The sequence below is a fragment of the Mytilus californianus genome, unplaced genomic scaffold (assembly GCF_021869535.1).
Source record: "Mytilus californianus isolate M0D057914Y unplaced genomic scaffold, xbMytCali1.0.p SCAF_8, whole genome shotgun sequence".
Lineage (NCBI taxonomy): Eukaryota > Metazoa > Mollusca > Bivalvia > Mytilida > Mytilidae > Mytilus > Mytilus californianus.
In genome coordinates, this window is record NW_026262734.1 from 106,393,846 (window position 1) to 106,418,770 (window position 24,925).

General features: G+C 33.4%; 1 protein-coding gene across 1 annotated transcript; it reads right to left on the reverse strand.

Annotated features, from left to right (window-relative positions):
* Positions 1-4,046: 4,046 nt before the first annotated feature.
* LOC127711564 (uncharacterized) lies at positions 4,047-24,017 on the reverse strand. Its single transcript, XM_052217657.1, has 10 exons — positions 23,928-24,017; positions 19,697-19,825; positions 16,726-16,926; positions 11,246-11,294; positions 10,133-10,223; positions 8,939-9,032; positions 6,837-7,019; positions 5,968-6,071; positions 5,502-5,576; positions 4,047-4,180 (listed from the first exon to the last, which is right to left on the reverse strand). The coding sequence occupies exons 1-10, from the start codon at positions 23,959-23,961 to the stop codon at positions 4,094-4,096; spliced, it is 1,047 nt and encodes a 348-aa protein (XP_052073617.1). The 5' UTR covers positions 23,962-24,017; the 3' UTR covers positions 4,047-4,093.
* Positions 24,018-24,925: the final 908 nt, after the last annotated feature.

Genomic DNA, 24,925 nt, shown 5'->3' on the forward strand with positions numbered 1-24,925 from the left:
TACTGTCTGTTACGTCACAGATTTCGTTATGATATAACCCTGCGTCCATTTTTTCCGAAAAAAAACTATATTTGCACACAATTTAAGATTACTGAAAATTCGGTGTCATGGTTTGGTTCAGTAATGTCATGGTTTAGTTCATGTTCGACATGGTTCAGTTCTGTGATACCTGTCGTGTATGATGGAAGTGTAACGATCAAAATAAACAGACCTTATGTACAACTATTGAAATACTGTTAAAAAAATACTTTCGCTGATACTTTTTTTTTCGCGTTTAACCCATTCTATCCTATTTTGAGGCAATGTATTGTCGCTATTTCCTTATATTGTTGTTTTGTTCCAATACGAGTAGACCTGAGTTGCACATATTAACGTTGATCTTCTACTCGCGAAAATACATCGCTCGAGAAAATAAGTCATCTACAGTAAATTAAAGATATTATCATTATAGTGATCACGCATGAATAAAGAGACACGAGGGTGATATATTAATGCATTTCAATCGCAATTTTCTTTAAACGTGATTTTATACGGAATACAAAAGGACCTAAGACAGCACATAGTAATATGTAATCAGTAGATGCGATATTATTTCCAATGAGACAACTATCCACCCGAGACCAAATGACGTAATTGTTAGGCCGCCGTACGGCCTTCAACAATTAACAAAACCCATACATCTTTAATACCAAGCAATTAAAGGCTCCGACAAAATGAAAGGTAAAGCAATTCAAATTAGAAAACCGACCGCCTAATTTATGTTGTTCAAAACAATAAGCAAAAAACAAATATGATATACGGGAAAAAACGACAGCCCCTGTATTACAGGCTTAAGACAGGCACATACAGAATATGGAGTGGTTTAATCGTTTGCAGGCTCCCAACCCTCCCCTTGTCTTAACCTGGGCACAAGTGTAACAGCACAACAAACTATGAAAATTAGTTGAAAAGGACTTGACTCATCAGATCGATACAAAGCAAAATAATCAAATCACATAAACACCAAAGACACAAAGAACCGATCTGTGAGTATTTGCATTTACTGGAATTTCCAAGGCAATCACAACTAATAAAAAAAATCATGAATCCAAGACATTAGGTTTCTTTTTTTAAAATTTCAGAATGGAATTCTGCTGCTAATATTCATCTTCATCCATCTTATTCTCTGTGATTTCTCGTCTAGTCGGGTCAAGAAAATAAGGCCGTGCACAGTTTAAATGTACTTGTACGAAACAAAATAACACGTGTATCTTTTTCGATTACATTTAGTAATGTACATTTTCTCATACTACATGTAAATACAAGACCGACAGAACTTTTTCTGATATTGTCGGAACTTTAATGCATAAAAGAAAGAAAATTGCTTAAACGGGTTAAGTGATACTACACATTACACTTATACAGAATGACAAAAACATAATCATTGTTATTCATTCGTAATGGACATGATAGTCAGTGGTTGTCGTTTGTTGATGTGGTTCATAAGTGTTTCTCGTTTCTCGTTTTTTATATAGATTAGACCGTTGGTTTTCCCGTTTGAATGGTTTAACACTAGTAATGTTTGGGGCCCTTTATAGCTTGCTGTTCGGTGTGAGCCAAGGCTCCGTGTTGAAGACCGTACTTTGACCTATAATGGTTTACTTTTATATATTTTGATTTGGATGGAGAGTTGTCTGATTGGCACTCATACCACATCTTCTTATATCTATGATGACCTTATTTCTAATTCGAAATTGTGACCTGTCATATATATTAATTCGGAACTTTGATAGTATTTTTTATATAAATTTCACTTAAAGTTTATTAAAAAAATAAGTTCAAACTTTTGTTCATACTAACATTTTGTTCCTTCCGTGGAGGGTTGAAGACTGTATAGTGCCCCCTATCGTTTGGTTAGTTTTGTAGTTACTGTATCATGGGCGTAAAACACAGCCCCCCCCCCCCTGGTCTCCTTTTATTCAATCATCATAGACATAATCTGGTTCAAATAAAAACAGCAGATGTTTAGTTTGCTAGAAAAAATGTAAAACAAATATTATTTTCTTTCTAGTTGCTACGTTTTGCACTGTGTAAGCAGACGTCTTCAATCATTTGACTAGTGATGCCTCTCATGATAATTATCCCTGGCAGAGTCCATCATGGACATATGGATAAAAAAGAATCTAGGTGGAACAGAAGCAACGCTTTCTGTTTTTTTAATTTATTATATCGAATGGCAGTTAAAAACAGCAGTGGCTTGTGGCACCGTTAAAGTCCACACTTCATCTAAAGTCCACAACACCACTATAGTCCACAACAAATTTCCGCTAAAGTCCATAGTGGCTATATAAATTATATCTTAGGAAAATACCAAAAATAAAACTGTACAAATGTACGGTCTGCCGATTACGTCCACCAAATTTGGTAAAAAAGGCCTTTTTTCCTTCTTATTCAATTGGTAAATTAAGTAACTTCATTTTTTCACAAGCGCCTTCAAACAAACTATATATCAATATTAAGGTGAAACAAATATGTATTAATTTGGATCTTAACCATAACAAATTTGATCAAAATCATGACGAATTTCTAGTACTTAACTGAACCATGTCAACCGATTAACCAAACCATACCAACTTCGATATTTTGGTTATCCTGCGTTAGGTTCTTAAAAACAACAATTTCAATTTAGATCGTTTGCCTTACAATATAGATTCAAACGTGTAATTTGCTTTTTATTTGCTCATTTGAAAAGAATTGAGGCAATCGTTCTGGGAAATAACCTAACTAGTCCATGACCAACTTAACCAAATTATGACAAAATTACTATACGATCCTCGATATGAAGACGTTAAGCACTACCCGTGGAACAGCACAAAGTGAAACAAAATTCAAAGACCCTTGGTACCCTTTTATACAAATAAGGAGATAAGGTATGATTGCCAATACTTTTGTTCCAAAACTGTCCGTTTTACAGTGTTGGATACACACAAAAGTCAAGTTATAACGTCAGAAATCAATGTAGATCAATACAAAGTAGTCTACTTGAAAACATCAGTAAATGGGCAATGTCACCTTACGATTGGTTTTTAAAAGTCAGTGTGATTGGGTCAAACTAGAAAAACGTGGTCGACTTTACTTTAAAAAGAAATGTATTTCAATTATCACATTTGCCTTATTTGCCATTAAGAAACTAGGCGGATGCAGTGAAAAATGTCACGTGATATAACCTTTTCAATCTTCTCATTGACACAATAGTTATCCCGGTGCCACATGTAGGGCAGGAACTGCTCACCCTTCCGGAGCAACTGAGATCACCCTGTTTTTTGTTGGTGTTCGTCTTACTTGGTCGTTAGTTTTCCGTGTTGTGTTTCGTATACTGTTGTGTGTCATTTGGTCTTTTTTTGCCATGACGTTGCAAGTTCATTTTCGACTTATGAGTTTTAATGTCTCTTTGATATCCTTCGACTCTCGTTTATCCCGGAACTCTCCTAACAACTATCAATCGTATCTAACGAAATTCCTTCACAAGAGCACACAAATAAGCGAAAGAAGAAACAAATGAACTCTTGGATTGTTACTTTGTGTCTTTTCTATTTATATTAGCATTTATTTTGTATTTTTGTGCTCCTTGCCAATCTTATGAGTCAATCCATTTTAACTTCTGACTTCTAATCAAGCCAAGTGAGGGTTGATCCAGGGGTTAAAAGCCGACAAACATGTTAAACTCCGCCACTTATTAAATATGCGTGTTCCAAGAACGGTCGTTAGAAATGACGGGCTTTGTACAGCTTGTTATACTGTATAGGTTTTGCTCATCGTTAATGGCCGTACGGTGATCTATAGTTGTTTTAATTCACGTCATTATTGCTCTAGTTGATAGTTGTTTCATTGGCATCATACTATATTTTCTTATTTTATATTATGCAAAACACTATATAATTCGTTCGCCGACCACTGCGTGTGCCCTTATATATCAATTACAAGACATATTCTTATATGAAGTGAAGAATGAACAGATTAAATTTTTAATTGATTCTTAATTGTCTATATAAGTACATTTTGTCACCAGAATGCAATAGAAAGAGTTGAAAGGTCAGCTGGTCATCCTTTTGTATCACCTAAAACAGACTGGTCTTGTAACAGCTGACGACGTAATCCGTCGTGTCAAACTTTTTTGTAATTTCCTTGGCTCTTTCGAATTCTACAAAGAAGTCAAAAAACATATGTAATACTTTAATTTTAAACATTTGATTATAATCATAAAAAGTATTAAAAACCTTACCGTAATCCAAGATAATTTCAAAAAGGGGGGAAAGAGAGGCGAAGGATACCAAAAGGGAAGGTCTTAAAACCTGACAAATTCAAACGCTCCACAATATCAACCAACAGAACGAATAGAAAACAACTGTCATTTTGCTGAATATAATAGACATTTTGCTAAGATTGCTTTATACCTAGCAATAGACATGATGCATAACAAGCGATACAATCTAGCTAAACACTGGCAGATCATTGATAAGTTGTCTTTTTGTAAACTGTTGTTTGTCTTTTAGCCGTTTTTCGTTTTTTGCCATGACATTGTCAGTTTGTTTTTTGCCATGACATTGTCAGTTTGTTTTTTGCCATGACATTGTCAGTTTGTTTTTTGCCATGACATTGTCAGTTTGTTTTTCGTTTTTTGCCATGACATTGTTAGTTCGTTTTCGACTTACGAGTTTGAGTATCCCTTTGGTATCTTTGATTTCTCTCTTGTGAAGTATAAATAGTAATTGCTAGTTATCCTTCTTTACAGGTGGCAACTAATCATGCTTTCAAAACAAAAAGATTTGATTACTCTCCATTAAAGTTATACACTGTAAATCTTACATTTCGTTGATTGTATTTTGATATTAATTATACATTAGATTATATGTAAGATGGTTTTGATGGGGTTTACAGAATAGAGGATAACGGGCAAACAAAATATAGAAAAAAAAAATAAGCGAAATAGTTATAGAATAGAAAATAATGGGGTCTTGGATATTTGATTTCGTGGTTTTACTAAAGTCTGCATACAACTGAAAGCCTATAGAAAATTTGTACTTCGTTGAACATTTTAATTCGTGGTTCACCTGTAACCACGAAATCAATGAACATTGGTTTCGGCTGTGAAGGATGTATAAATACGCAGTCACGTCCAGACGGAATGGGGACATTAATTGATTGGCCTGGTGTATGGGGAGTGTCATTTCTCTTTAAAACGTTATTGAACCTATGCAACAACTCTCTGAGGGGTCCGAAGATTGCCTGTTGCAAGGCAAAATTTCTGGCCCTATCAACATACCATCATTTTAAAGTGCGAGTCAAAATGTTCTCACTTTCATCCCGGTCGACCTTTTTTGAATAACCTACTCAATGTATCAATTGTTAATTTGTTTTCGTGCTGAATATGCATAAAGTGGTTGTCACTGGACGTTAAGCAGGCGGCAACAATCAATCAATAAATTGTCTACATAAGAGTCGTCGGTATTCAACAAACTTACGCCAACTTGTAACAGTCTCAATTCTTTTGTCATGATGGATTGAAGTGTTTGTAAACGTTGATCTTCGTTCTGTAACTAATAAGCAAATTCGACACAGATTTAATGTATTTGCAGTTCAAAATAAAACTATCATACAAAAACACCTGAGATAACATCTCAAAAAAAGATAATATTAACTCTCACTAAGTGCTATGAAACTTGAATTGCATTAAGACAAGATCTGCAGTTGTATGCAATTTCTTTAACTGGCAATATATTATACACATATTGATATTTTGAACGAGTTTTTGTTGATGTGTAAACTCGATCGACTCACTGACAATCCAAGTCAAGACCTTGTAAAGACTTTTTGAAATTCCCAAAATAAACTTTCCAAAAATTTCTACGTAAATAAATAGGAACTATATAGATAAATGTTTAAACATAAATATTCAATTCTGTATGTATGAAAAAGTTAATGTATTACCTGATATATTTGTTGTGTGATTTCTTTTCGTCTTTCTTTAACTTTTTCCAGTTCATCACCTAATGCTTGTTCGTTGTTTTCTTTGTTTGTTATCTTTGTTTTGACTGTAAGTACAATACATGTTATAATACAATACCGTATCAAAGTCAGGAGCCTGTATAAGTAGTTCAGGGGTTATCGTTTGTTGTATAGTATATTTGTATTCGTTTATTGTTTTGTGCATAAATCAGACCTTTGTTTTTGTCATGTTGGGGCCTTTTATAACTTGCTATGCGGTATTTGTATGTTGTTGAAGTCCGCACGGTGACCTTAAGTTGCTTACATATGAGTCATATGATCTCTGGTAGAAAGTTGTCTCATTGGCAATATGTTACTTTCTACGGAATTGAATTATCTTGAAGATGAATAATTGCAATATAAGCGATGCTTTTTTGCTTTTGTTATTTTTGAAAGGGTGTAAAGGGATTTTTGTGTGAAAAGATTTACTATGAATAAATAGATACTAATTAAGTTTAAACACACTGTACTAAGTTAATTCGTGCTTCACTGTAATGTACGTCCTATCTCCTTTCTGTATTTGGCAAAACCGTTCGTAATTTTGGGTCCGCAATGCTCTTTGAACTTCGTACTTTATTTGGCCATTTAACTTTTTTAATCGAGCGTCACTGGTGAGTCTTTTGTAGACGAAACATGCGTCTGGCGTACAAAATTTTAATATTGCCATAAATGGTATCTATGGTGAATTTATATACTCATATTTAATGGGGAAATATTTCGAAAATGTTTGTCAAAATCAAAAGAAAGTAGAAATTCACATTAAAAAAAAAATCTATAATACAATACAGTTTTTAAACATTAAAGTTACTGACCTGGTCTTGGCTTTACAGTACTCCTTTTCCTCTGGAAAACAACTGGACTTGAGCGTTTACATTTTGTACTGATGACGGGTTTTAGTTTGCAAGATTTTGTCAAACGACGTGGAGAATAGTTAGACAATGACCCTAGGGCTCTTCTTGATGGTAGCTGACTTTCAAATTGTTTGTTCTGTTTACCTATTGCAATTGATATACCTTCTACACTAATAGCAGCAAAACGGTCACGTTTAACGTTATTAATAACCTTAAATATCAAATCACAAATTCTTAATACCAGACAAATTGGAAAGGCATATAAACATTTGCATGTTTTCTCAATTGAATTGTTTCATATTTTTCATGTCGGGCTTTTATAGGCGACTATACGGTATGGGTTTTTTCTCATTGTTGAAGGCTGTGTGGTTGCGTGTAATTGCTTACATCCACTTCATTTGAACTTTTGTGGATAGTTGTCTCATTGACAATCATACCACATCTCCTTATTTGTTTTACTAACTACATTTCCAAATATATAACCAACTATTAGAACTATCAATAGAAGAAAAGAGCAAAAAAACAAAAAAGCTCAAATTCAAATATAGCACTGTTACTGTTGATAATGTAAACACGCAATGTTACACGCCATACATTCCTGTGTCTATTTTGAACTTAGCTTTACAAAACACAATATGTACATTGCTTGTAGAAGCATTAAATTGCAGTAGTGCTGAAATCATAAGTAACAAACGTGCACCCGCTCAAATGTCTTGACTGCTTTATTTTTAATTCATAATGATTGAATTCATGTTGAAAGTCTTTAAGAAAAAGGTTTTAATACTATTTCATAAACTTAAGATAATCGACGAACTATGGACATGATTTCAAGTTCAGTTGAACCTTGCCAGACATACAGCAAATATAGTTAATTGATTGAGTGTGGTTGTTTAATATAAAAATTAGAAGATGTGGTACAATTGCCAACGAGACAGTTCTCCACCAGAGACCAAATGACATAGAAGTTAACAACTATAGGTCACCGTAACGCCACTTTCAGTACTCTGGCTATATTGTTGCTTTCAGTTTCGATTGGTTGAGGGAGACAGAGTGCCTGGACAGCACCTCCGACCCAACATCATTTATTCATATCAATATTTACATTTTGATGTAACTGGACCATGACGGGTCCCGGGTCCTTGTGTACATACACTCTTTACAAATTGACATGAATGTATTTACCTGTGTTTAAAGTAATTGCAAATGGCTGATATTTTTGTTCGAGCATATTGTTTTTCTTAAATTGTTTAACATTTCATAGCGGTATAACATGTTTCTTTTATTATTATTTCCTTAGTTTATTTATTTTGTATTTATATTGTATCATAGGTCAAATTTATTTGTTCAGTGTATGTTCACTGGTGTTAATATGTCCTTTGATTGATTTCAGTTGATATTTTATAGTGTGTCTTTCTATGTTGTGATGTTACACTATTGTTTCAGAAAAAGGGGGAAGGTTTAGTACCATTAAAACGTTTAAACTCGCTGCAATTGTTTGCACCTGTCCTAAGTCAGGAATCTGACGTTCAGTAGTTGTCGTTTGTTGATGTGGTTCATAAGTGTTTCTCGTTTCTCTTTTTTATATAGATTAGACCGTTGATTTTCCCGTTTGAATGGTTTGACACTAGTAATTTTTGGGGCCCTTTATAGCTTGCTGTTCGGTGTGAGCCAAGGCTCCGTGTTGAAGACCGTACTTTGACCTATAATGGTTTACTTTTATAAACTTTGACTTGGATGGAGAGTTGTCTCATTGGCACTCATACCACATCTTCTTATATCTATATGATGATGCAACTGTATATCAAATATCAACTTAACGTCCAGTGGCAAATATTTCAGGAAAGAACATCATCAGAAAGCTTTTAAACATTTAATATTGACGAAACTGTCGATGCCAACGCCGACACTCTCGTTGGAAAAAAAGAAATAATGTTTCGGTTTAATTTGAAATATTCGTCGAAAGCTATACAATTATATTAATGTAGGACTTAGCAAATTACATTGAAAAAAAAAACACAGATCATTGGGATTATTCATATGTACATTCAAAATATTCCAATTACCTTTGTCTTGATAATTGTACAGAACTTTTCCCCATGTAACAGGACTAGTAGATGATGACATAAACTGTGTAGGCGTGGTCTGGGTAAATCTTGTCTTTAATAAAGCGATAGAAATTAATATATAATACAAATTAGTTAATTAAAAAATTTGATGGATAGAAATATTTTTTATTCTATCTAGTAGAAATTACCAACTCAATGCTGTTTTAATATTTACAACGTTAGTTTAATTCTATACAAAAGCGGCGGAATATATCAAAGTGACATTCAAACTCATAGGTCGTAAGCAAACTGACAGTACCATCGAAAAAACGGGAAAAAAAACGACGAAAAACACACAGTCTATAAAACACGACATATAGAAAACTAAAGACTGAGTAACAAGAACCCCACAAAAACCTGGAGTGATCACCGGTGCTCCAAAAAGGGAAAGAATATCTTGCTCCACATGTGTTACCCATCGTGTTGATTATCTTATGACTATTCATATATATCAGAAGTGTGTATAGTATTATTTTTTAATATTCTAAGGGTTATTGTAATTTCCGTTAAAGGTTAACGTGTGTTGCTGAAAAATGCCTTTGATCTCAAAGGGTAACAATAAAATTATTTTAATGTGAGCAGCAACTAGATCTTATTCATTTCGATTGTTATTCTCATGAAGCATGTTTTACGTTGAACTGGTAACGCCACAGGACCCAAATTGCACCGAACACCCAATTTGCACCCATTTTGCTAAAAAGCAGTAGAAATGTTACAGGTTTTCCTAGAACCTAAACAATTTGTATTTTTTTTATAATTTGTCATTATGCACGTCTTTCAACATAAGTTGCTTCAAACAAGTTTTTCTATGATTCAGTATGGATTCAAATTAAATTTGTGGAACTATATAGTAATGAATAAAACACCTACAAAATAAGCGCATCACGGAAACTTTTGTCTGTTTCTAAAATAAACGTAGGTGGGAAAAAAAAACCATCAAAATATGTGCAATTTAGGTACCCTCACGTTAAGTTGTTTGGCTTTATTTCAATGGAACAGTATAATGCATTCCTTTAAAACGCGGACTTGGGACAATCTGCAATCTTATTTCCGGAATAACGATAAAACTCTTATGCGTTTGCTTACGGTCATAATTTAAAATTAAACTATAATTTTTATTTTTTAAAAATAACAATGATATTGCAAACCAACCTGTGCCTTTTTTGATGATGCAGCATCCTTTAATTTTGATATCGATCCAATCATCTGTGCTGCACTTACTTCGATATCTCTCAAGGCATGTCTTTTGAAAGCAAAACAATAGAAATATATCTTTAGTATGAATATGGGCTAGAGGAGTACCACAGTATATGTTTTTCAAGAAATAATGTAAAAAATTGGAGGTACAATTAAAATTAAGGAATAAGAGTTGTAATTACAAATATTAAGTCTTTTGTGGTACCTTAAGGAGGATAATGATGGTGGATGGCTGTTTTAACGTCCACAAGGCAAATTAAATGAATATTCAGGACGAAGAACTATGTTAAGGTATATTAAACACATCCTGTTCAACATGTGACATCAAATATGTCATTCGTCAAAAATGCGACCTGACTTTCGCTACGGCATTAATTTCAATAATGATATATCATTTTTAACAATTTAAATAACTTTTTTTCCTTTTTTAAATGTATTTCATCTACTATCTTTACAACAATGAGTACTAAGTATGTCATGATGGATTGCAGCATTAAACTTGTAACATTTAATAAATATAGATGTATTGTAAAGTAGTTTGTTTTAACAGACTTGTCAACTCTAGCAAATGGAGAAAAATACAACGTAACGTTGGCTGTTATATATAGATTCCACCACTGCAACAAGTGTGTTACGATATTTCTCCACTCGAGACAGTTAAATTTTAATATCTAAAGCGCGAGGCTTGCCGAGCTTTTTAAATAATTAAGATTTAACTGTTGAGAGTGGAGAAATATCATAATACACGAGTTATAGTGGTGGAATCTGTTTCTCTTATGATTTTTATCCTTCCTTTCCAAAGATTTGCAGAAAGTTGTGTTCTTTATATGTGACATCATCAGACATGGTCGGCTTCTTTCATGACGTCACAATAGGAAAATTCAGAAGAAACCAAGAAAATTTGACGTCATAATTAAATTTCGACCAATCATTTGCCGAGAACAGATATTTCACTAGTGAGGAGAAATATTTTTCTCACACCGATCAAGAAATGTGAAAATAGCACAAAAATTAGAGAAGTACATTTATATGTTCGAGGTGGATGGAACTTTTGTACATTTTACCTACCTGATGCTTGGTGGGATAGTCCTGCTATCCCTCAAAAGTGAAGGAGTGTCTGAAATGTGAATACCTTCATATAATTATCAGTTATGGACTTTTGAGGAGGTCAATACGTTATATATGGACCTGTTCAGTCAGATTATATTTACCGAGGACGAAGTCCGAGTGTCAATATAATCTAACAGGTCCATATATAACGTATTGACTGAGTGAAAGTCCTTTATTTATATATTACATATGTAAATAATGTATTAGGAAAATGGCGTTCAATGTTCTTTCTGAATATTTTTAAATTGTATTTTGCAAGAATTGTAACATGTTATTGAAAATATCAATATTCTTTGAACAACTCCATAGCTTGTTGCGTTAGCTTTCTTGTATTCTTAGCGTCTGCGTTTAACATAAAAATTCTTGTGATAAACTTGCAAATTTTCTTTTCATCTGCTGCGACGCTTTCTCCATGGTTTTTATGTGTGACGTCATGACGTCATTAATCTAAAAGCAAGATTTTTCATATTGACCGTCAATATACATATAAATAGAAACATAGCGTTAATATACTTAAAAATAGAAACAATGCTTCGGATACATCAAATAACCTTTCAAACACGTGATCGTAATATCCAATGAAAACAGGAGAATGCTACACCATATGTAATATTGAAATCTATTGGCAATATTTTCGCCACAGGTGCGGGACGAAGTTTGTCTACTTTGTGTTTATAAACTGAATATACAAGTGTATTCAGTATATATATATACATACATTTAAAAAAAAATATCGTCTCGTACTTGTGAACTTCGCCCTTCAAAAGACAAAACAAAGATAACAAATATCTTATATACCGGAACATGGTCCGCTTTATACGCTGCTGGCTGTTTCTAAAATAGGACTATCAAAGTTAAAGGTCCCATTCACTACTGTGTGATTTTGAAATTAGAAAAGGGCAAATTCAAAATGATTTAGGTACGGTTTCAGGAGGAATGTTAAGCCTAAACGTTGCGCTTTTAAACAGGCAGTTTAAGTACAATCACCAGAAATCCGTATTTAACTCCCTAAAAAACATTAAAATAAAATAAAACATATTCCTCACTTTTTTTTTAAAATCTTACTTTACTTTGAACAAACATTTACATGACGATGACACATTATCCTATCGTTTACATGAAGACATTAGTGATCGTCGGATTTAGTGTCGGTTTGTATCTTGCGTGAAGAAAATCTATATAATAGATTATATCAAACTTTACTACCAAATATCCAGTTTTTGTATCATACATGGACACTTATTTTTCTATTGCATTAATTTGTATGAGTAGTATATATACATGTTATGCATTATATCAACAAATATGTTTTTTACAATTACTTCGAATCCAGAACGAGTAATCGACCAAAAATATTTCATTCGGAGACTGTTGATCGCAAACGTTGTCTGATAATATACTTAACTGTCAGGCTTTGTTGCCGAAGTCTACCGAATCGTGGCCTTCTTAAACAATCAACACAGAAGCATGGATGGAACACGTGCCAAATAAGTGAAATACTGGAGCGATGTTTAGTTAGATTTTTTATTTTGTCAATGCAGTCTATTTAACTTTATCATAATAGTTGTAAATTGATTTGATGTATAATACAGATTTATAAATCCCCCTACTGATACTAAAAACGTTTATCGACTCTTTAGATAAATAATATATCTATTAATCTACAGTATTATTACGGTAAATCTAAAATTGACCAAATACGTGTCGCATATCTGAAAAGCCTTTGAACTGAATTAAAAACATAGTTAGGGACTTCAAACAAACTGCTACATCTTCATTACTAAAAATTCCATTTTAAAAAACCTTACTACTGTAACAACGACAATTAAATAAATATTTATCGTTTACTCTCCAAACCTCAGGAGCATATCAAAGTAGTATGGATCATCTAGGGAATTTTATCAATTGGTCAATTTGCTAAATGGAAGACGGATTTATAAAATTCTTTCAAAATTTGTTTCCGAATCCAATATTTGACTAGTATGTAAAATTAACCTATCATATTGTTATAATTTCTATAATAGATACTGTTTAAGGTAAATAGGTCAAATTTTATAATGAAATGTTGAGACAATAAACCCTCAGGGGGTTCACGTCTATATATTGGTGTGTTGGAAGTGACTATGGGCCATTCGATATACTCGGAATCAAGATTCTCGGAACGTCTCGAATTTTTTCGATCATTTATACATGTAGTTATCTATGTCTTTGATACGGTCCCTCTATGGATAGGCTACCACGTGACATTGTATATTTCAACAATCAAAGTTCATTTGTAGATTGGATAGCAAAACAATAAAGACTAGGTTGCAGTCAAAAAATCATTTATATGTTAGAACCTATTTGCCTTTTGACAAAACATATGTGTTTTAATAATGCGAATGTTTATTAAACATCAAGTATAATGATAACGCAATTATATAATTCATGCTTTGAGACGGTCCCTGTACGAGTTGTGTGTGTAGTATTTAATACATGTGCATTGTGACAATAAACCTGGGAATAGTTTATTGATATATAATGACATGTGCATTGTGACAATAAACCTGGACATAGTTTATTGATATATAATGTCCCAGAATAAACTGATTATTTCCGAACGTTTATCATTTGATATTTTGTATTTCAATCATAGCATGGGAAAAGTCGGAAAGCATGAAGAAAATTAAGAAAAAGATATTTCTGTTATACATATCTATCTTAGGTCGGAAACACAGTGGTCGGAAAGCAGAAAGATAATAAAACAAAAGGATTTTTCTGTCAAAAATATCTAATTTCATTAATAGATACTACCAGACCAAGAGAATATTCATTATTAAGTTTAAACTGAGACTGAATTTATTCTTAATAGAATATAATTAATTTGATAAATAAAATGTCCATCCGTAAATACTTGACGTCTGTGTTTATTGATATTATATTCTAAATTTTCGAAAAAAATCATTAACATGAATGTATGTTAATTATAAAATTTCAATTCTTTTTTTGTTTGTTTGTTTTAATAGTTCAACCTTATAGCATCTAAATATTTGCACTATGGTACGATTTTGAAAATTGTATTCATTGAGTTAACCAGCTATCCTACACGTCTTGGTTCATTCACATGATATATCACCCTGTTCACACGCACACTATCGGTTTGCGTTCACACAAATTCCGGATTAAATGGCAATGAATCCGTAGTCAAAACACTTGAGGTAGGTAGTTTGACATCCGAATTCAACTATTAGATTAATATATGTGATGACGCAAATGCGTATTCTTATCCAGAGTATCAATGCGTATGCTTTCTATTGACTATTTCTTGCGCAAAAATACCATGTGCATGCATAAATATTAATTTCGCTCGCGAATGTGAATTTTCGATTTTCTTATCTAAATTCAGGACACGGCAGTAAGAGCTTGAGATGTGACTTTCAAGCACAGTCATCATTACTTACGGTATGCTGACATCTAGCTGTTTCTCTTTTCTCTTCTTTTTTGAGTCACTATCCTATTATAAACTTTGACAGTTTCGAAATGCTAAGGATTTTCTACCCCAGGAATAGATTACTTTAGATGTATTCGGCAAAACCTTCGTTTCGAAATTTTGGGTCCTGAATTCCTTTCTACTTCGTTTGCCTGTTTAACTTCTTAATTCGAGCGTCACTGATGTTTCTTTGTAGACTTAAGGATGTTCGCTACTCTGTTTCAAAGTAACAAGCTTTTTAAAAGACTGTTATAAATTGAAAATATATGAATAAAGGAACTTAAAAAGCAAAAAAAAAAATAAAAAATTAAGGGCCCGCGTGCTTGTTTTCGAGATATAAGCCATTGAAATTTGGCGGGAAGTGATTCTCTCTAGATTTTTCATATATTTAACATTGGCACGTTTTTTCTTTCAAAATCTATGAAAAAATAACAAGGATTTTATAAGATTTTCAAAAATGGCTTTTTAAATTATATGTAATAAAATTATGAAAAGAAAAGTATGGGTTAGTGGACAAAATTTTCCAATAGCAAAACATGGATAAAACCAGAGGATTCCTAAAATATGGCAAAAAATTCAAAAACAAGAGGAACGAACATCCTTAACTCGCGTACAACATTTTAATCGTGGTATCTTTTTTTATCTACATATCTTTTTATATAAATTGGTTCTTTTAAAAGTATGTTCCAGTATTCATAAAACTTCTGAAATAAGATATTCTTCAAAACCAAGTTTTCCTGTAGAATATTTGGATTGATTTAAGTAAAATCAGGAAATCCTTAAAATTTGAGATGTTTTATGAGACAAAAATAAGTTTCTATACAAGAGGTCCCATTGAAGCTGGTGTGTTACTCTCAAGAAAAATATACGAAACATTCTTAAAAGTTGCATGCCACAGGGTTTCACTTCACATGGAAATTGGACTTTGAATTTATCTATACACATCTACCATGAGAACAGACGGCTTAAATAACGAGTTAAGAATAATTGAAGGCATCCAGGAAACAAAATATGAAGATATGATAGATAAAATAAATACATCCAGATTATAAAGCAAACTGAGTGCTTAAATTTATATTGCGATTGGTTTGTGCAATTTGCATTAGACATCCGGTTTGCAGAAACTGGGATTTGCAATAGGATTATGAAAAAATGATGTACACTCCCAAGTAATAATTAAAAAAGTCGAGCTTTAAAATGTATGTTCAAATAGTAGCTGTATATATACACTTTTCTATTCACAACTATCCAACATTGCTTTCAACTGACTTGTGCAAGAATCTACACACAGTTACACATTTTTAATAAAGTTGTTTCAGCATCATTCATAATCTTATTCTATTCACAATCAATTATTTCAATTCAAAAGCAAACAAAAATTCTGCAAATATTTTTTGGTGACCAATCAGCGGTCTTGGGTTCACGTGTTGCTTTTCTTTTTTTTAAGAAAGCAACTTGTTTTTTTTAACTGAACAGATATATCATGTATAGCATTGTTTCGAAAATAATTGTTCTTGACATACCAAAGGGAATCGAATATTTGCATTTAAACTTTAAAAGATACAATAGCATTGTTTCGGACAATGTTTCAAGTAGAATTTATGTTTGGTTGAATCAAATATACGTTTTACTTAATTTTGTAGTGTTCCTGATTGAAAAACTTCGTGTGTTAAACTGTTCGACATGTAAACGATGCATTATATATTGAATACATGGTTTATGAGAGGTATTGACTTTTAAAACCTGTAAATATGCTTGTAACGTTATTGGATGTATCCCGATTGTTACATTAAAACTGACTTTTGTCTATAAAAACAAGGAAAGCAATTTAAATCTTAGAAGTATGTTCAATAAAACAAATATTAAACATGAATTAATGTTTCGCTTCTATGCTATATAAAAGCAATTTCTATAAACCAGCACTTTAGTTAACATTAAATAAACCGATTTGAGCTAACGGCAAACAAACCATTTTCCGGATCAAAGTCTGACGCTTCAATCAATTCGATGAAAATGTCTAACAGATCTTTCAGAGTTCTTCTGTCTTTATCGACAATGCCCTTGCCTGTGATGTGATCTAATGGCAGGTGGAGAATGTCGTCCGATATGGTATTGATCATAAACTGACCAATTGTTTGCTTTGTTCTTTCTGAAGTCATATTCTTTGACCCTATAAGGACGAAATAAACATTACAAGATAAGCCGATCATTTGTTTTACAATTTCTAAAACGGTAAAATCGGATAATCGAACAATAATTAAATCTTTATTTCCGAAAAAAAAACCCGTTTGTGTATAACACTCAAGTAAGGTGATACCGTATAACTGACCTTCAATTCAAATGACCTTTAATTTAAAACTCTTGTGCATTCATCTTTATTTGTTTTCAAAAACTCTAATTTTACCATGATTTCTCTTTTCTTTTTCTTTTATAGTAACATTTAATCATTCTTGATTTGGTAAATAGAAAACAGAACAAGGTTGAAGCTCATTTTCCTTTGTCATTTGCTCCTATGCGAATTGCGTCTTTGTTTTCTAGCTGCTTATATATGGATATAACATGTATGAGTCCGTTAAAAATATATTGAGGTATCAATTTGATGAAAATAATTTAGGAAGAATTATACTAAACTGCATTATTTCAATAAAATCAATATATATTTCATTCATTTCAAGATATACATGTACAGAGATGAGGTCTTGTAAAACTTGGAATTTTGCAGTTCTGTCAAAAGCTGGTATATTTATACAAATCTCGAATTTTATGTTTCTGTCAGTATGTGGTACAATGTATATATATATACAAACCAGGAATTTTGCAGTTCTGTCATTATGTGTTATATTGATAAAAAAAAACTGGAATTTTGCAGTTCTGTTAGTATCTGATATAATGATATAAACCTAGAATTTCCTTCTCTGTAAGGATCTGATAGATCGATACAAACCTGGAATTTCCTCCTCTGTAAGGACCTGATAGATCGATACAAACCTGGAATTTCCTCCTCCATAAGGACCTGATTAATCGATACACACCTGGAATTTCCTCCTCTGTAATGACCTGATAGATCGATACAAACCTGGAATTTCCTCCTCTGTGAGGACCTGATAGGTCGATACAAACCTGGAATTCCCTTCTCTGTAACGACCTGATAGATCGATACAAACTTGGAGTTTCCTTCTCTGTAAGAACCTGATAGATCAATACAAACCTGGAATTTCCTTCTCTGTAATGGCCTGATAGGTCGATACAAACCTGGAATTTCCTCCTCTGTAATGACCTGATAGGTCGATACAAACCTGGAATTTCCTCCTCTGGAAGGATCTGGCAGATCGATAAAAACCTGGAATTTCCTCCTCTGTAAGGATCTGATAAATCGATACAAACCTGGAATTTCTTTCTCTGTAAGGACCTGATAGATCGATACAAACCTGGATTTCCTCCTCTGTATGTACCTGATAGATCGATACAAACCTGGAATTTCCTCCTCTGTAAGGACGCGATAGATCGATACAAACATGGAATTTTCTCCTCTACAAGGACCTAATAAATCGATTCCTCTGTAAGACCTGATAATTCGATTCCTATGTAAAGATCTGATAGATCGATACAAACCTGAAATTTCCTCCTCCGTAAGGACCTAACACATCGATACAAACCTGCAACTCCTCCTCTGTTAGGACCTGTTAGATCGATACAAACCTAGAATTTTCTCTTCTTTAAGTACCTGGTAAATTAATACAAACCTGGGATTTCCTCCTCTGTAAGAACCTGATGGATCGATACAAACCTGGAATATCCTCTCCTTTAAGTACCTGATAAATTGATACAAATATGGAATTTCCTATTCTGTATGGACCTGATATGTCGATACAACCCTGGAATCTTCTCCTCTGTAAGGACCTGATAAATCGATACAAATATAGAATTTTTCTCCTCTGTAAGGACCTGATAGATCGATACAAACCTGGGATTTCCTTCTCTGTAAGGACCTGATAGATCGATACAAAACTGGGATTTCTTCCTCTGTAAGGACATGGTAGATCGATACAAACCTGGGATTTCCTTCTCTGTAAGGACCTGCTAGATCGATACAAACCTGGAGTTTCCTTCTCTGTAAGAACCTGATAGATCGATACAAACCTGGAGTTTCCTTCTCTGTAAGAACCTGATAGATCGATACAAACCTGGGATTTCCTCCTCGGTAAGGACCTAATAGATCGATACAAACCTGGAATTTCCTCATCTTTAAGTACCTGATAATTGATACAAACCTGGAATTTCCTCCTTCGTAATGACCTAATAAATCGATACAAACCTGGGATTTTCTCCTCTGAAAGGACTTGATGGATCGATACAAACCTGGAATTTCCTCTACTTTGAGTAACTGATAATTTGATACAAACATGGAATTCCTGCTATGTATGGACCCAATATGTCGATACAACCCTGGAATCTCCTCCTCTGTAAGGATCTGATAAATCGATACAAACCTCGAATTTTCTTCTCTGTAATGACCTGATAGATCGATACAATCCTGGAAGTCCTCATCGGTGAGGACCTGATAAATCGATACAAACATAATTTTCTCCTCTGTGAGGAACTGATAAATCAATACAAACCTGGAATTCCCTTCTCTGTAAGGACCTGATAAATCTATACAAGTCTAAAATTTCTTTTTCTGTAAGGACCTGATAACTCGATACAAACCTGGAATTTCCCTATCTTAACGGACCTGATAAATTGATACAAACCTGGAATTTCCTTATCTTAAAGGACCTGATAAATCGATACAAACCTGGAATTTCCGCCACCGTAAGGACCTGATAGATCGATACAAACCTGGAATGCCCCCCCCCCCCCCCCACCTCTGTAAGGACCTGATAAATCGATACAAACCTGGAATTTCCTCCTCTGTTAGGACCTGATAGATCGATACAAACCTGGAATTTCCTCCTCTGTAAGGACCAAATATATTGATACAAAGTGTAAGACATCTATCTCGTCGACGCTATTACACGTTACTGGAGGGTTTATGCGTCCAAAAACGTAATTAGCACGTAAAATAATTTCTGAAAAAAAGGAGATATCATTTATTGTAATTTTTTTAATAATTTAACATATATCCATCAAATCAAATCAAAATGTTATTCAGCGCAAGATGTTGCTGTTCAAGGCTTTTTGATACGAATTTGTAGCTTTTACATATTTTGGTATGCATCAACAGACGTCTCTAGTGAAAAATAATTGTTTTGTATGCATAACACAATACACATGTAAATAGTTATACTTCAGACAAAGTTTTAGTTTTCGATAAAAATGTTTTTTTCTGTTATTTTGTATATAGGCCTATATACACAAAATTTGCCTAAATCGGTAATATTGCGAATTTAACTTTGTCATTAGTTTGGGAAAAGCCAATGTTATCATGGTTATATATTGTAAGAACTTCTATTTAGTAAGTACCCACATGAAACTGTGATGATGTGAACGTAATCAAATATTGAGGAAAAAATTGAAAATGATCTTTGGGTAATGTGAAGTTTTCAGGTAAATCGATCCTACTTTTCAGCAGATGTTTGACAATAATTCAGAGTTTTCCATTCGGCAATTAAGCCGGGTGTGCCGACCACCTTCTTTTGAAAGCCGACCACCTTTCCATTTTAGGAGGTGGTCGGCTTTTTTTTCAAATTCTGGATTTTTTTTGGTTCCGCACCGTAAAAATTTAAATACTAATCGCGCTCCGCTGATTATATACCAGATTTGTTTTCGATACAAAAATCGGAATTATGGATGTTCGCTCCTTTTTATTCAAAATAACAAATATAAATTGACAGCATATAAAAAAGAACTTAAAAAGTAGAAAAAATGACGGTCCGTGTCCTTGTTTTTTAGATATAAGCAATTGGAAATTTGGCGGGAAATGATTCTCTCTTAGATTTTTAATATGTTTAACATTGGCACCTTTTTCCTTTCAATATTTATGAAAAAAATACAAGGATTTTGTAAGATTTTTAAACATGGCTTATTAAAATCTATGTACTAAAATGATGAAAAGAAAGGATGGTATTAGCGGGCAAATTTTTTATCGGCACTACATGCATAAAAAACTAGAGGATTCCGAATAGTCAAAAACAAGCGAACTCCGATTATTATCAAATAATCACTGTCAGACGAACTATATTTAGTGTAGTTTAAAGTAAAGTAGAATAACACTCTTCAAGTGAAGAGTACATCACTTGCAGTATGAAGAAATACATGTTATACTATAAATAAAAAGGAAATGAATACCCCGGTGCAATAAAAGACACAAGTTAAAAATTGATATGAGGAGGGGGCTCTCGTTGGGGTTTTATGTAAACACATAGCTAATGAATACGGTTGAAGTATTTGTCACTGGAAATAAAGTTTTTTTCTTAAATAAATTGACTACTCACTCATAGCGATGTAAAGATTTACACGGTCGAATACTTTACATCTCCATATTTGGTACGCACGTTGTAAATCTACTTATTAGATGTTTTTCATCTAAAATATTTGTCAGTGAATGCTAAATTATTTACAGTCAGTCAATGATATTAACTGGTAAGTTATCACAATGACAAATTATTCATGCATTTTCTTTTGTTGTTTTTGTGTTGCTGGCTTGCTGTCTCGTTGGAATTCGTTAGGATCTACCCGTTTCTTTCTTTCATCAGGGGCGTGTTTTATTGGTCTCTTCTGCACATCTCCAGAATGTCTTCTGGTGAAGAGTCCAAAAAAATGAATCTGGACCTCTTCTGGAGATATTCTACGGAAGATCAATAAAACAAAAATTCAATTTGCCGTCGAATATAGCAGATTTTTGTTATATTGGATGACATAATTGAAGTTTACGATGATTTTATAGAAAAGATACGTCCGGTAGACATGACTGTAAAAGTGTGCTCTGTTCGTGACATTTTTCTTTGTTCTTTCCTCTAACTCAATTTTGCTAGACAAATCTGGCTTAAACCCCCATATTTGATTTTTAAGAATAATCTTAAACTGCACAAAAATTCGTCAATGTTTGTCTCGAATATGATCAAAACGGACATCTTGTCTATCCAATTTTTTTTAAAGTAACCAAACTGGATTATTTTTGTATAAAGCAAAGCTATCGGAAAGTTCTCAAAATCATTTTTCTCTGGTGGTCCTTGAAGAAAATCTTCTGGTCCTAACTATTATTTCTATTGCAAAATTTCGATGGTCAAAACAATCGGACCACTTTTTTTCAAAAATTTTCATTGTATATGTATCAATATGCAAGTATACAATGTATACAAGACATTTCTCAGACTGTTTTTGTTTTCTTTTTTTTTTTTAAATAAATCCGTTGGTTGTGTACTGATTGATACTTCAGTCTGGGAGAACAAGATTTATTTCAGTACTAGTTGTTATTAGCTTTGAACAAACTTCCAGTAATTGCAAATATTCTTATTTCGGTGCTTTGTGTCTAGGCATGCCTTGTGTCTATTGTCTATATGTAAGTTGGTTTTTTTGTGTGTCCGAGTCGTACCGATCTGTTGAGTTAATCTAATTGCAATTGATTTGTGCAGGTTGTTCTTATATTGTACTGTTACACCAATGTCCCAGCTTTCGGGAAGGGTTGAGCGCTCACAAACATGTTCTTGTACTGTTACACCACTGTCCCAGGTTAGGGGGGCGGGTTGGGCCGGATCTCTCTAACATGTTTAAACCCGCCACATTCTGTATGTATGTGCCTGTCCCAAGTCAGGAGCCTGTTATTTAGTGGTGGTTGTTTGTTGCTGTGTTACATATTTGTTTTTCGTTCATTTTTTTGTACATTAATTAGACCGTTAGTTTTCTCGTTTGAATTGTTTTACATTTGTGATTTCGGGGCTTTTTATAGCTGACTATGCGGTATGGGCTTTGCTTATTGTTGAAGGCCGTACGGTGACCTATAGCTGTTAATTGCTGTGTCATTTGGTCTCTTGTGGAGGGTTGTCTCATTGGCAATCTTCGTTTTTATATCAACCCTGCCATATTCTTTGAGTGCCTGTCCCAAGTCAGGAGCCTGTAGTTTAGTGGTTGTCGTTGGTTTATGCCTGGACTCATATTTGATATTTTGTAAATTTTTTGTTATGTATAATTATGCCGTTAGTTTTTTCGTTTGAATTGTTTCTCACACCGGGCCTTTTATAGACGACTTTTAATACAGTATCGGGTTTTGTCATTGTTGAAGGCCTTAATTACGGTTGCCTATAATTGCTTACATCCACTTCATATTTGAACTCCGGTGGATAGTTGCCTCATTAGCAATCATACATCTCTTCGTTTTTATATTATATACCTGACATTTAAACTCGTGTTTTCCTGAACCGAGTCCTGAACATGCATGACATATTTTTCACTGGGCGTTAAAAATTAGCAACAAACAATCAATTTAAACTTGTGTTAAATAAGAAGAAAAACCATTTGATATTTATTCATTTATTGGGGTGGGGGACAGGAGGATTTCATATATGAATATGGTTGCCTGGTAAGAGCTGAAAAATAGGCATAATTAGCGACAGATTAAAAAAGTTAATAATGCCCTCTTCCCTTCCCCATCCTTCATCTATAAATTTAAACTGACCACCACGGAATAGCCCAACTTAGTGTTGAAATTAGCGTTAAACACCAATCAATCAAAATCCCTTCCCTAGAATATCAAATAGTCGTCCCTTTACTGTTATTGTCCGTGTAGTTCTTATATTTATCCAGCTTATCGTCCTACAGGGATGTCCTACTAAGACTGTCATACCATAAAAACGTTTATAACACAGCTCACATTCTAATATATCTGGATTCATAAATTTATTAATGTCATTTAGACTAAACGACGCCATGTTTGTTATGTGACTCTGCCGTCTAAACTACCTATCAAAAAAGAAGAGGTGGAAGAGAGCCAGAAGATCTTCCCTATTCAAAAAAACAGAAATGGACCTCTTCTGGCTCACTACCGAAGAACAAAAAAACACGCCCCAACATATACTGATATATGGTATACGTACGTGTAGGACAAACATGAACAGATGAAACTAGTGAGTGTCACGGGTGGACATTGCAGTGCGTGCAAATTGAAGTGGTATCTTAGTCGAGGACAAATATTAACACTTTTAAAAATTCTACAATGAAAACAAAACTACAAACCTTCATCTATAATATCCCGAGTGTCAGTTTTCATTTTACTTGTCAAGGTCTGTTCGATTTCTCTTGTTTACCTTGTTACACACGTCTATGTGATGAATTGATTAATGTTCAGTCCATAACAAAGTACAAACACACATGCAACGCGAAACAGACTAGTACCATAAACGCTAAATATGAATGGAAGTCTTGAAAATTAACTTATTGTCATCAATTAATTGTAATTAGAGTCATTATGTTTCAATGGTGACAAGAATATATAAAGTCGGTGCAATGCTTTCTACCTAAGTGGTTCAATAAAATGAGATGACTATATTTCAAATATTAACCATTATTATTTGCATTGCAACTTAAAGTCTTTAATGCAGATACGAATAAAATAGTCAAAAATAAATCCGCTAAGTTTAAAAAAAGAAAAACGACGAAAACATATTTCATTTTATCTAAGGTCTTATATTCAGACCTAAACCGACTTTATCCTAGGAGATCCTTTGATGTAAAATGTGAAGTAAAACGAAGCTCTATATATATACTAAGAACATGTATCATATCTGTTAACATTTCATCTTCCTGATATGCATTTCCAGATGGAATCCAGGGATTTTAAAAAGTTGGTAGGGAGGGGGAGGGGCGTAATTCCATAAATGTTAAAACATTCAACATGTATATTGTTGATAACTATGTGATGACCTCTAGATGACTTTTGAACTTACATGTCGTTGGGTTGCTGTCTTATTTTCATATTTCGCAAGTTCTTTTGTTTATATGTAACCAGTTTCAGAATTAACTTAACTATTGGCAGAGCTCGTGACTGAATAAAGCCACATAGCTAGTATATGGAACGCCACAGCTGTCTTATGTGGAACTCTGATATTATACAATTATAGCCTTTGTAGGAGGTCGATACAAGGATATATTGACCTGAAAGAAGTATATTGACTGAGGACGAAGTCCGAGGTCGATATACTTCTTTGGGTCGATATATCCTGTATTGACCTCAT

What these genes read in the sequence shown, in the direction of transcription:
- LOC127711564 (XM_052217657.1), bottom strand. Translation starts at nt 23,961, where the DNA reads ATGAAAACTGACACTCGGGATATTATAGATGAAG. An exon ending in TACAGAGGAGGAAATTCCAG is followed by an intron (nt 16,927 to 19,696) that starts GTTTGTATCGAT and finishes TCGTCCTTATAG; the next exon opens with GGTCAAAGAATATGACTTCA. An exon ending in TCACACAACAAATATATCAG is followed by an intron (nt 5,577 to 5,967) that starts GTAATACATTAA and finishes TTTGCTTATTAG; the next exon opens with TTACAGAACGAAGATCAACG.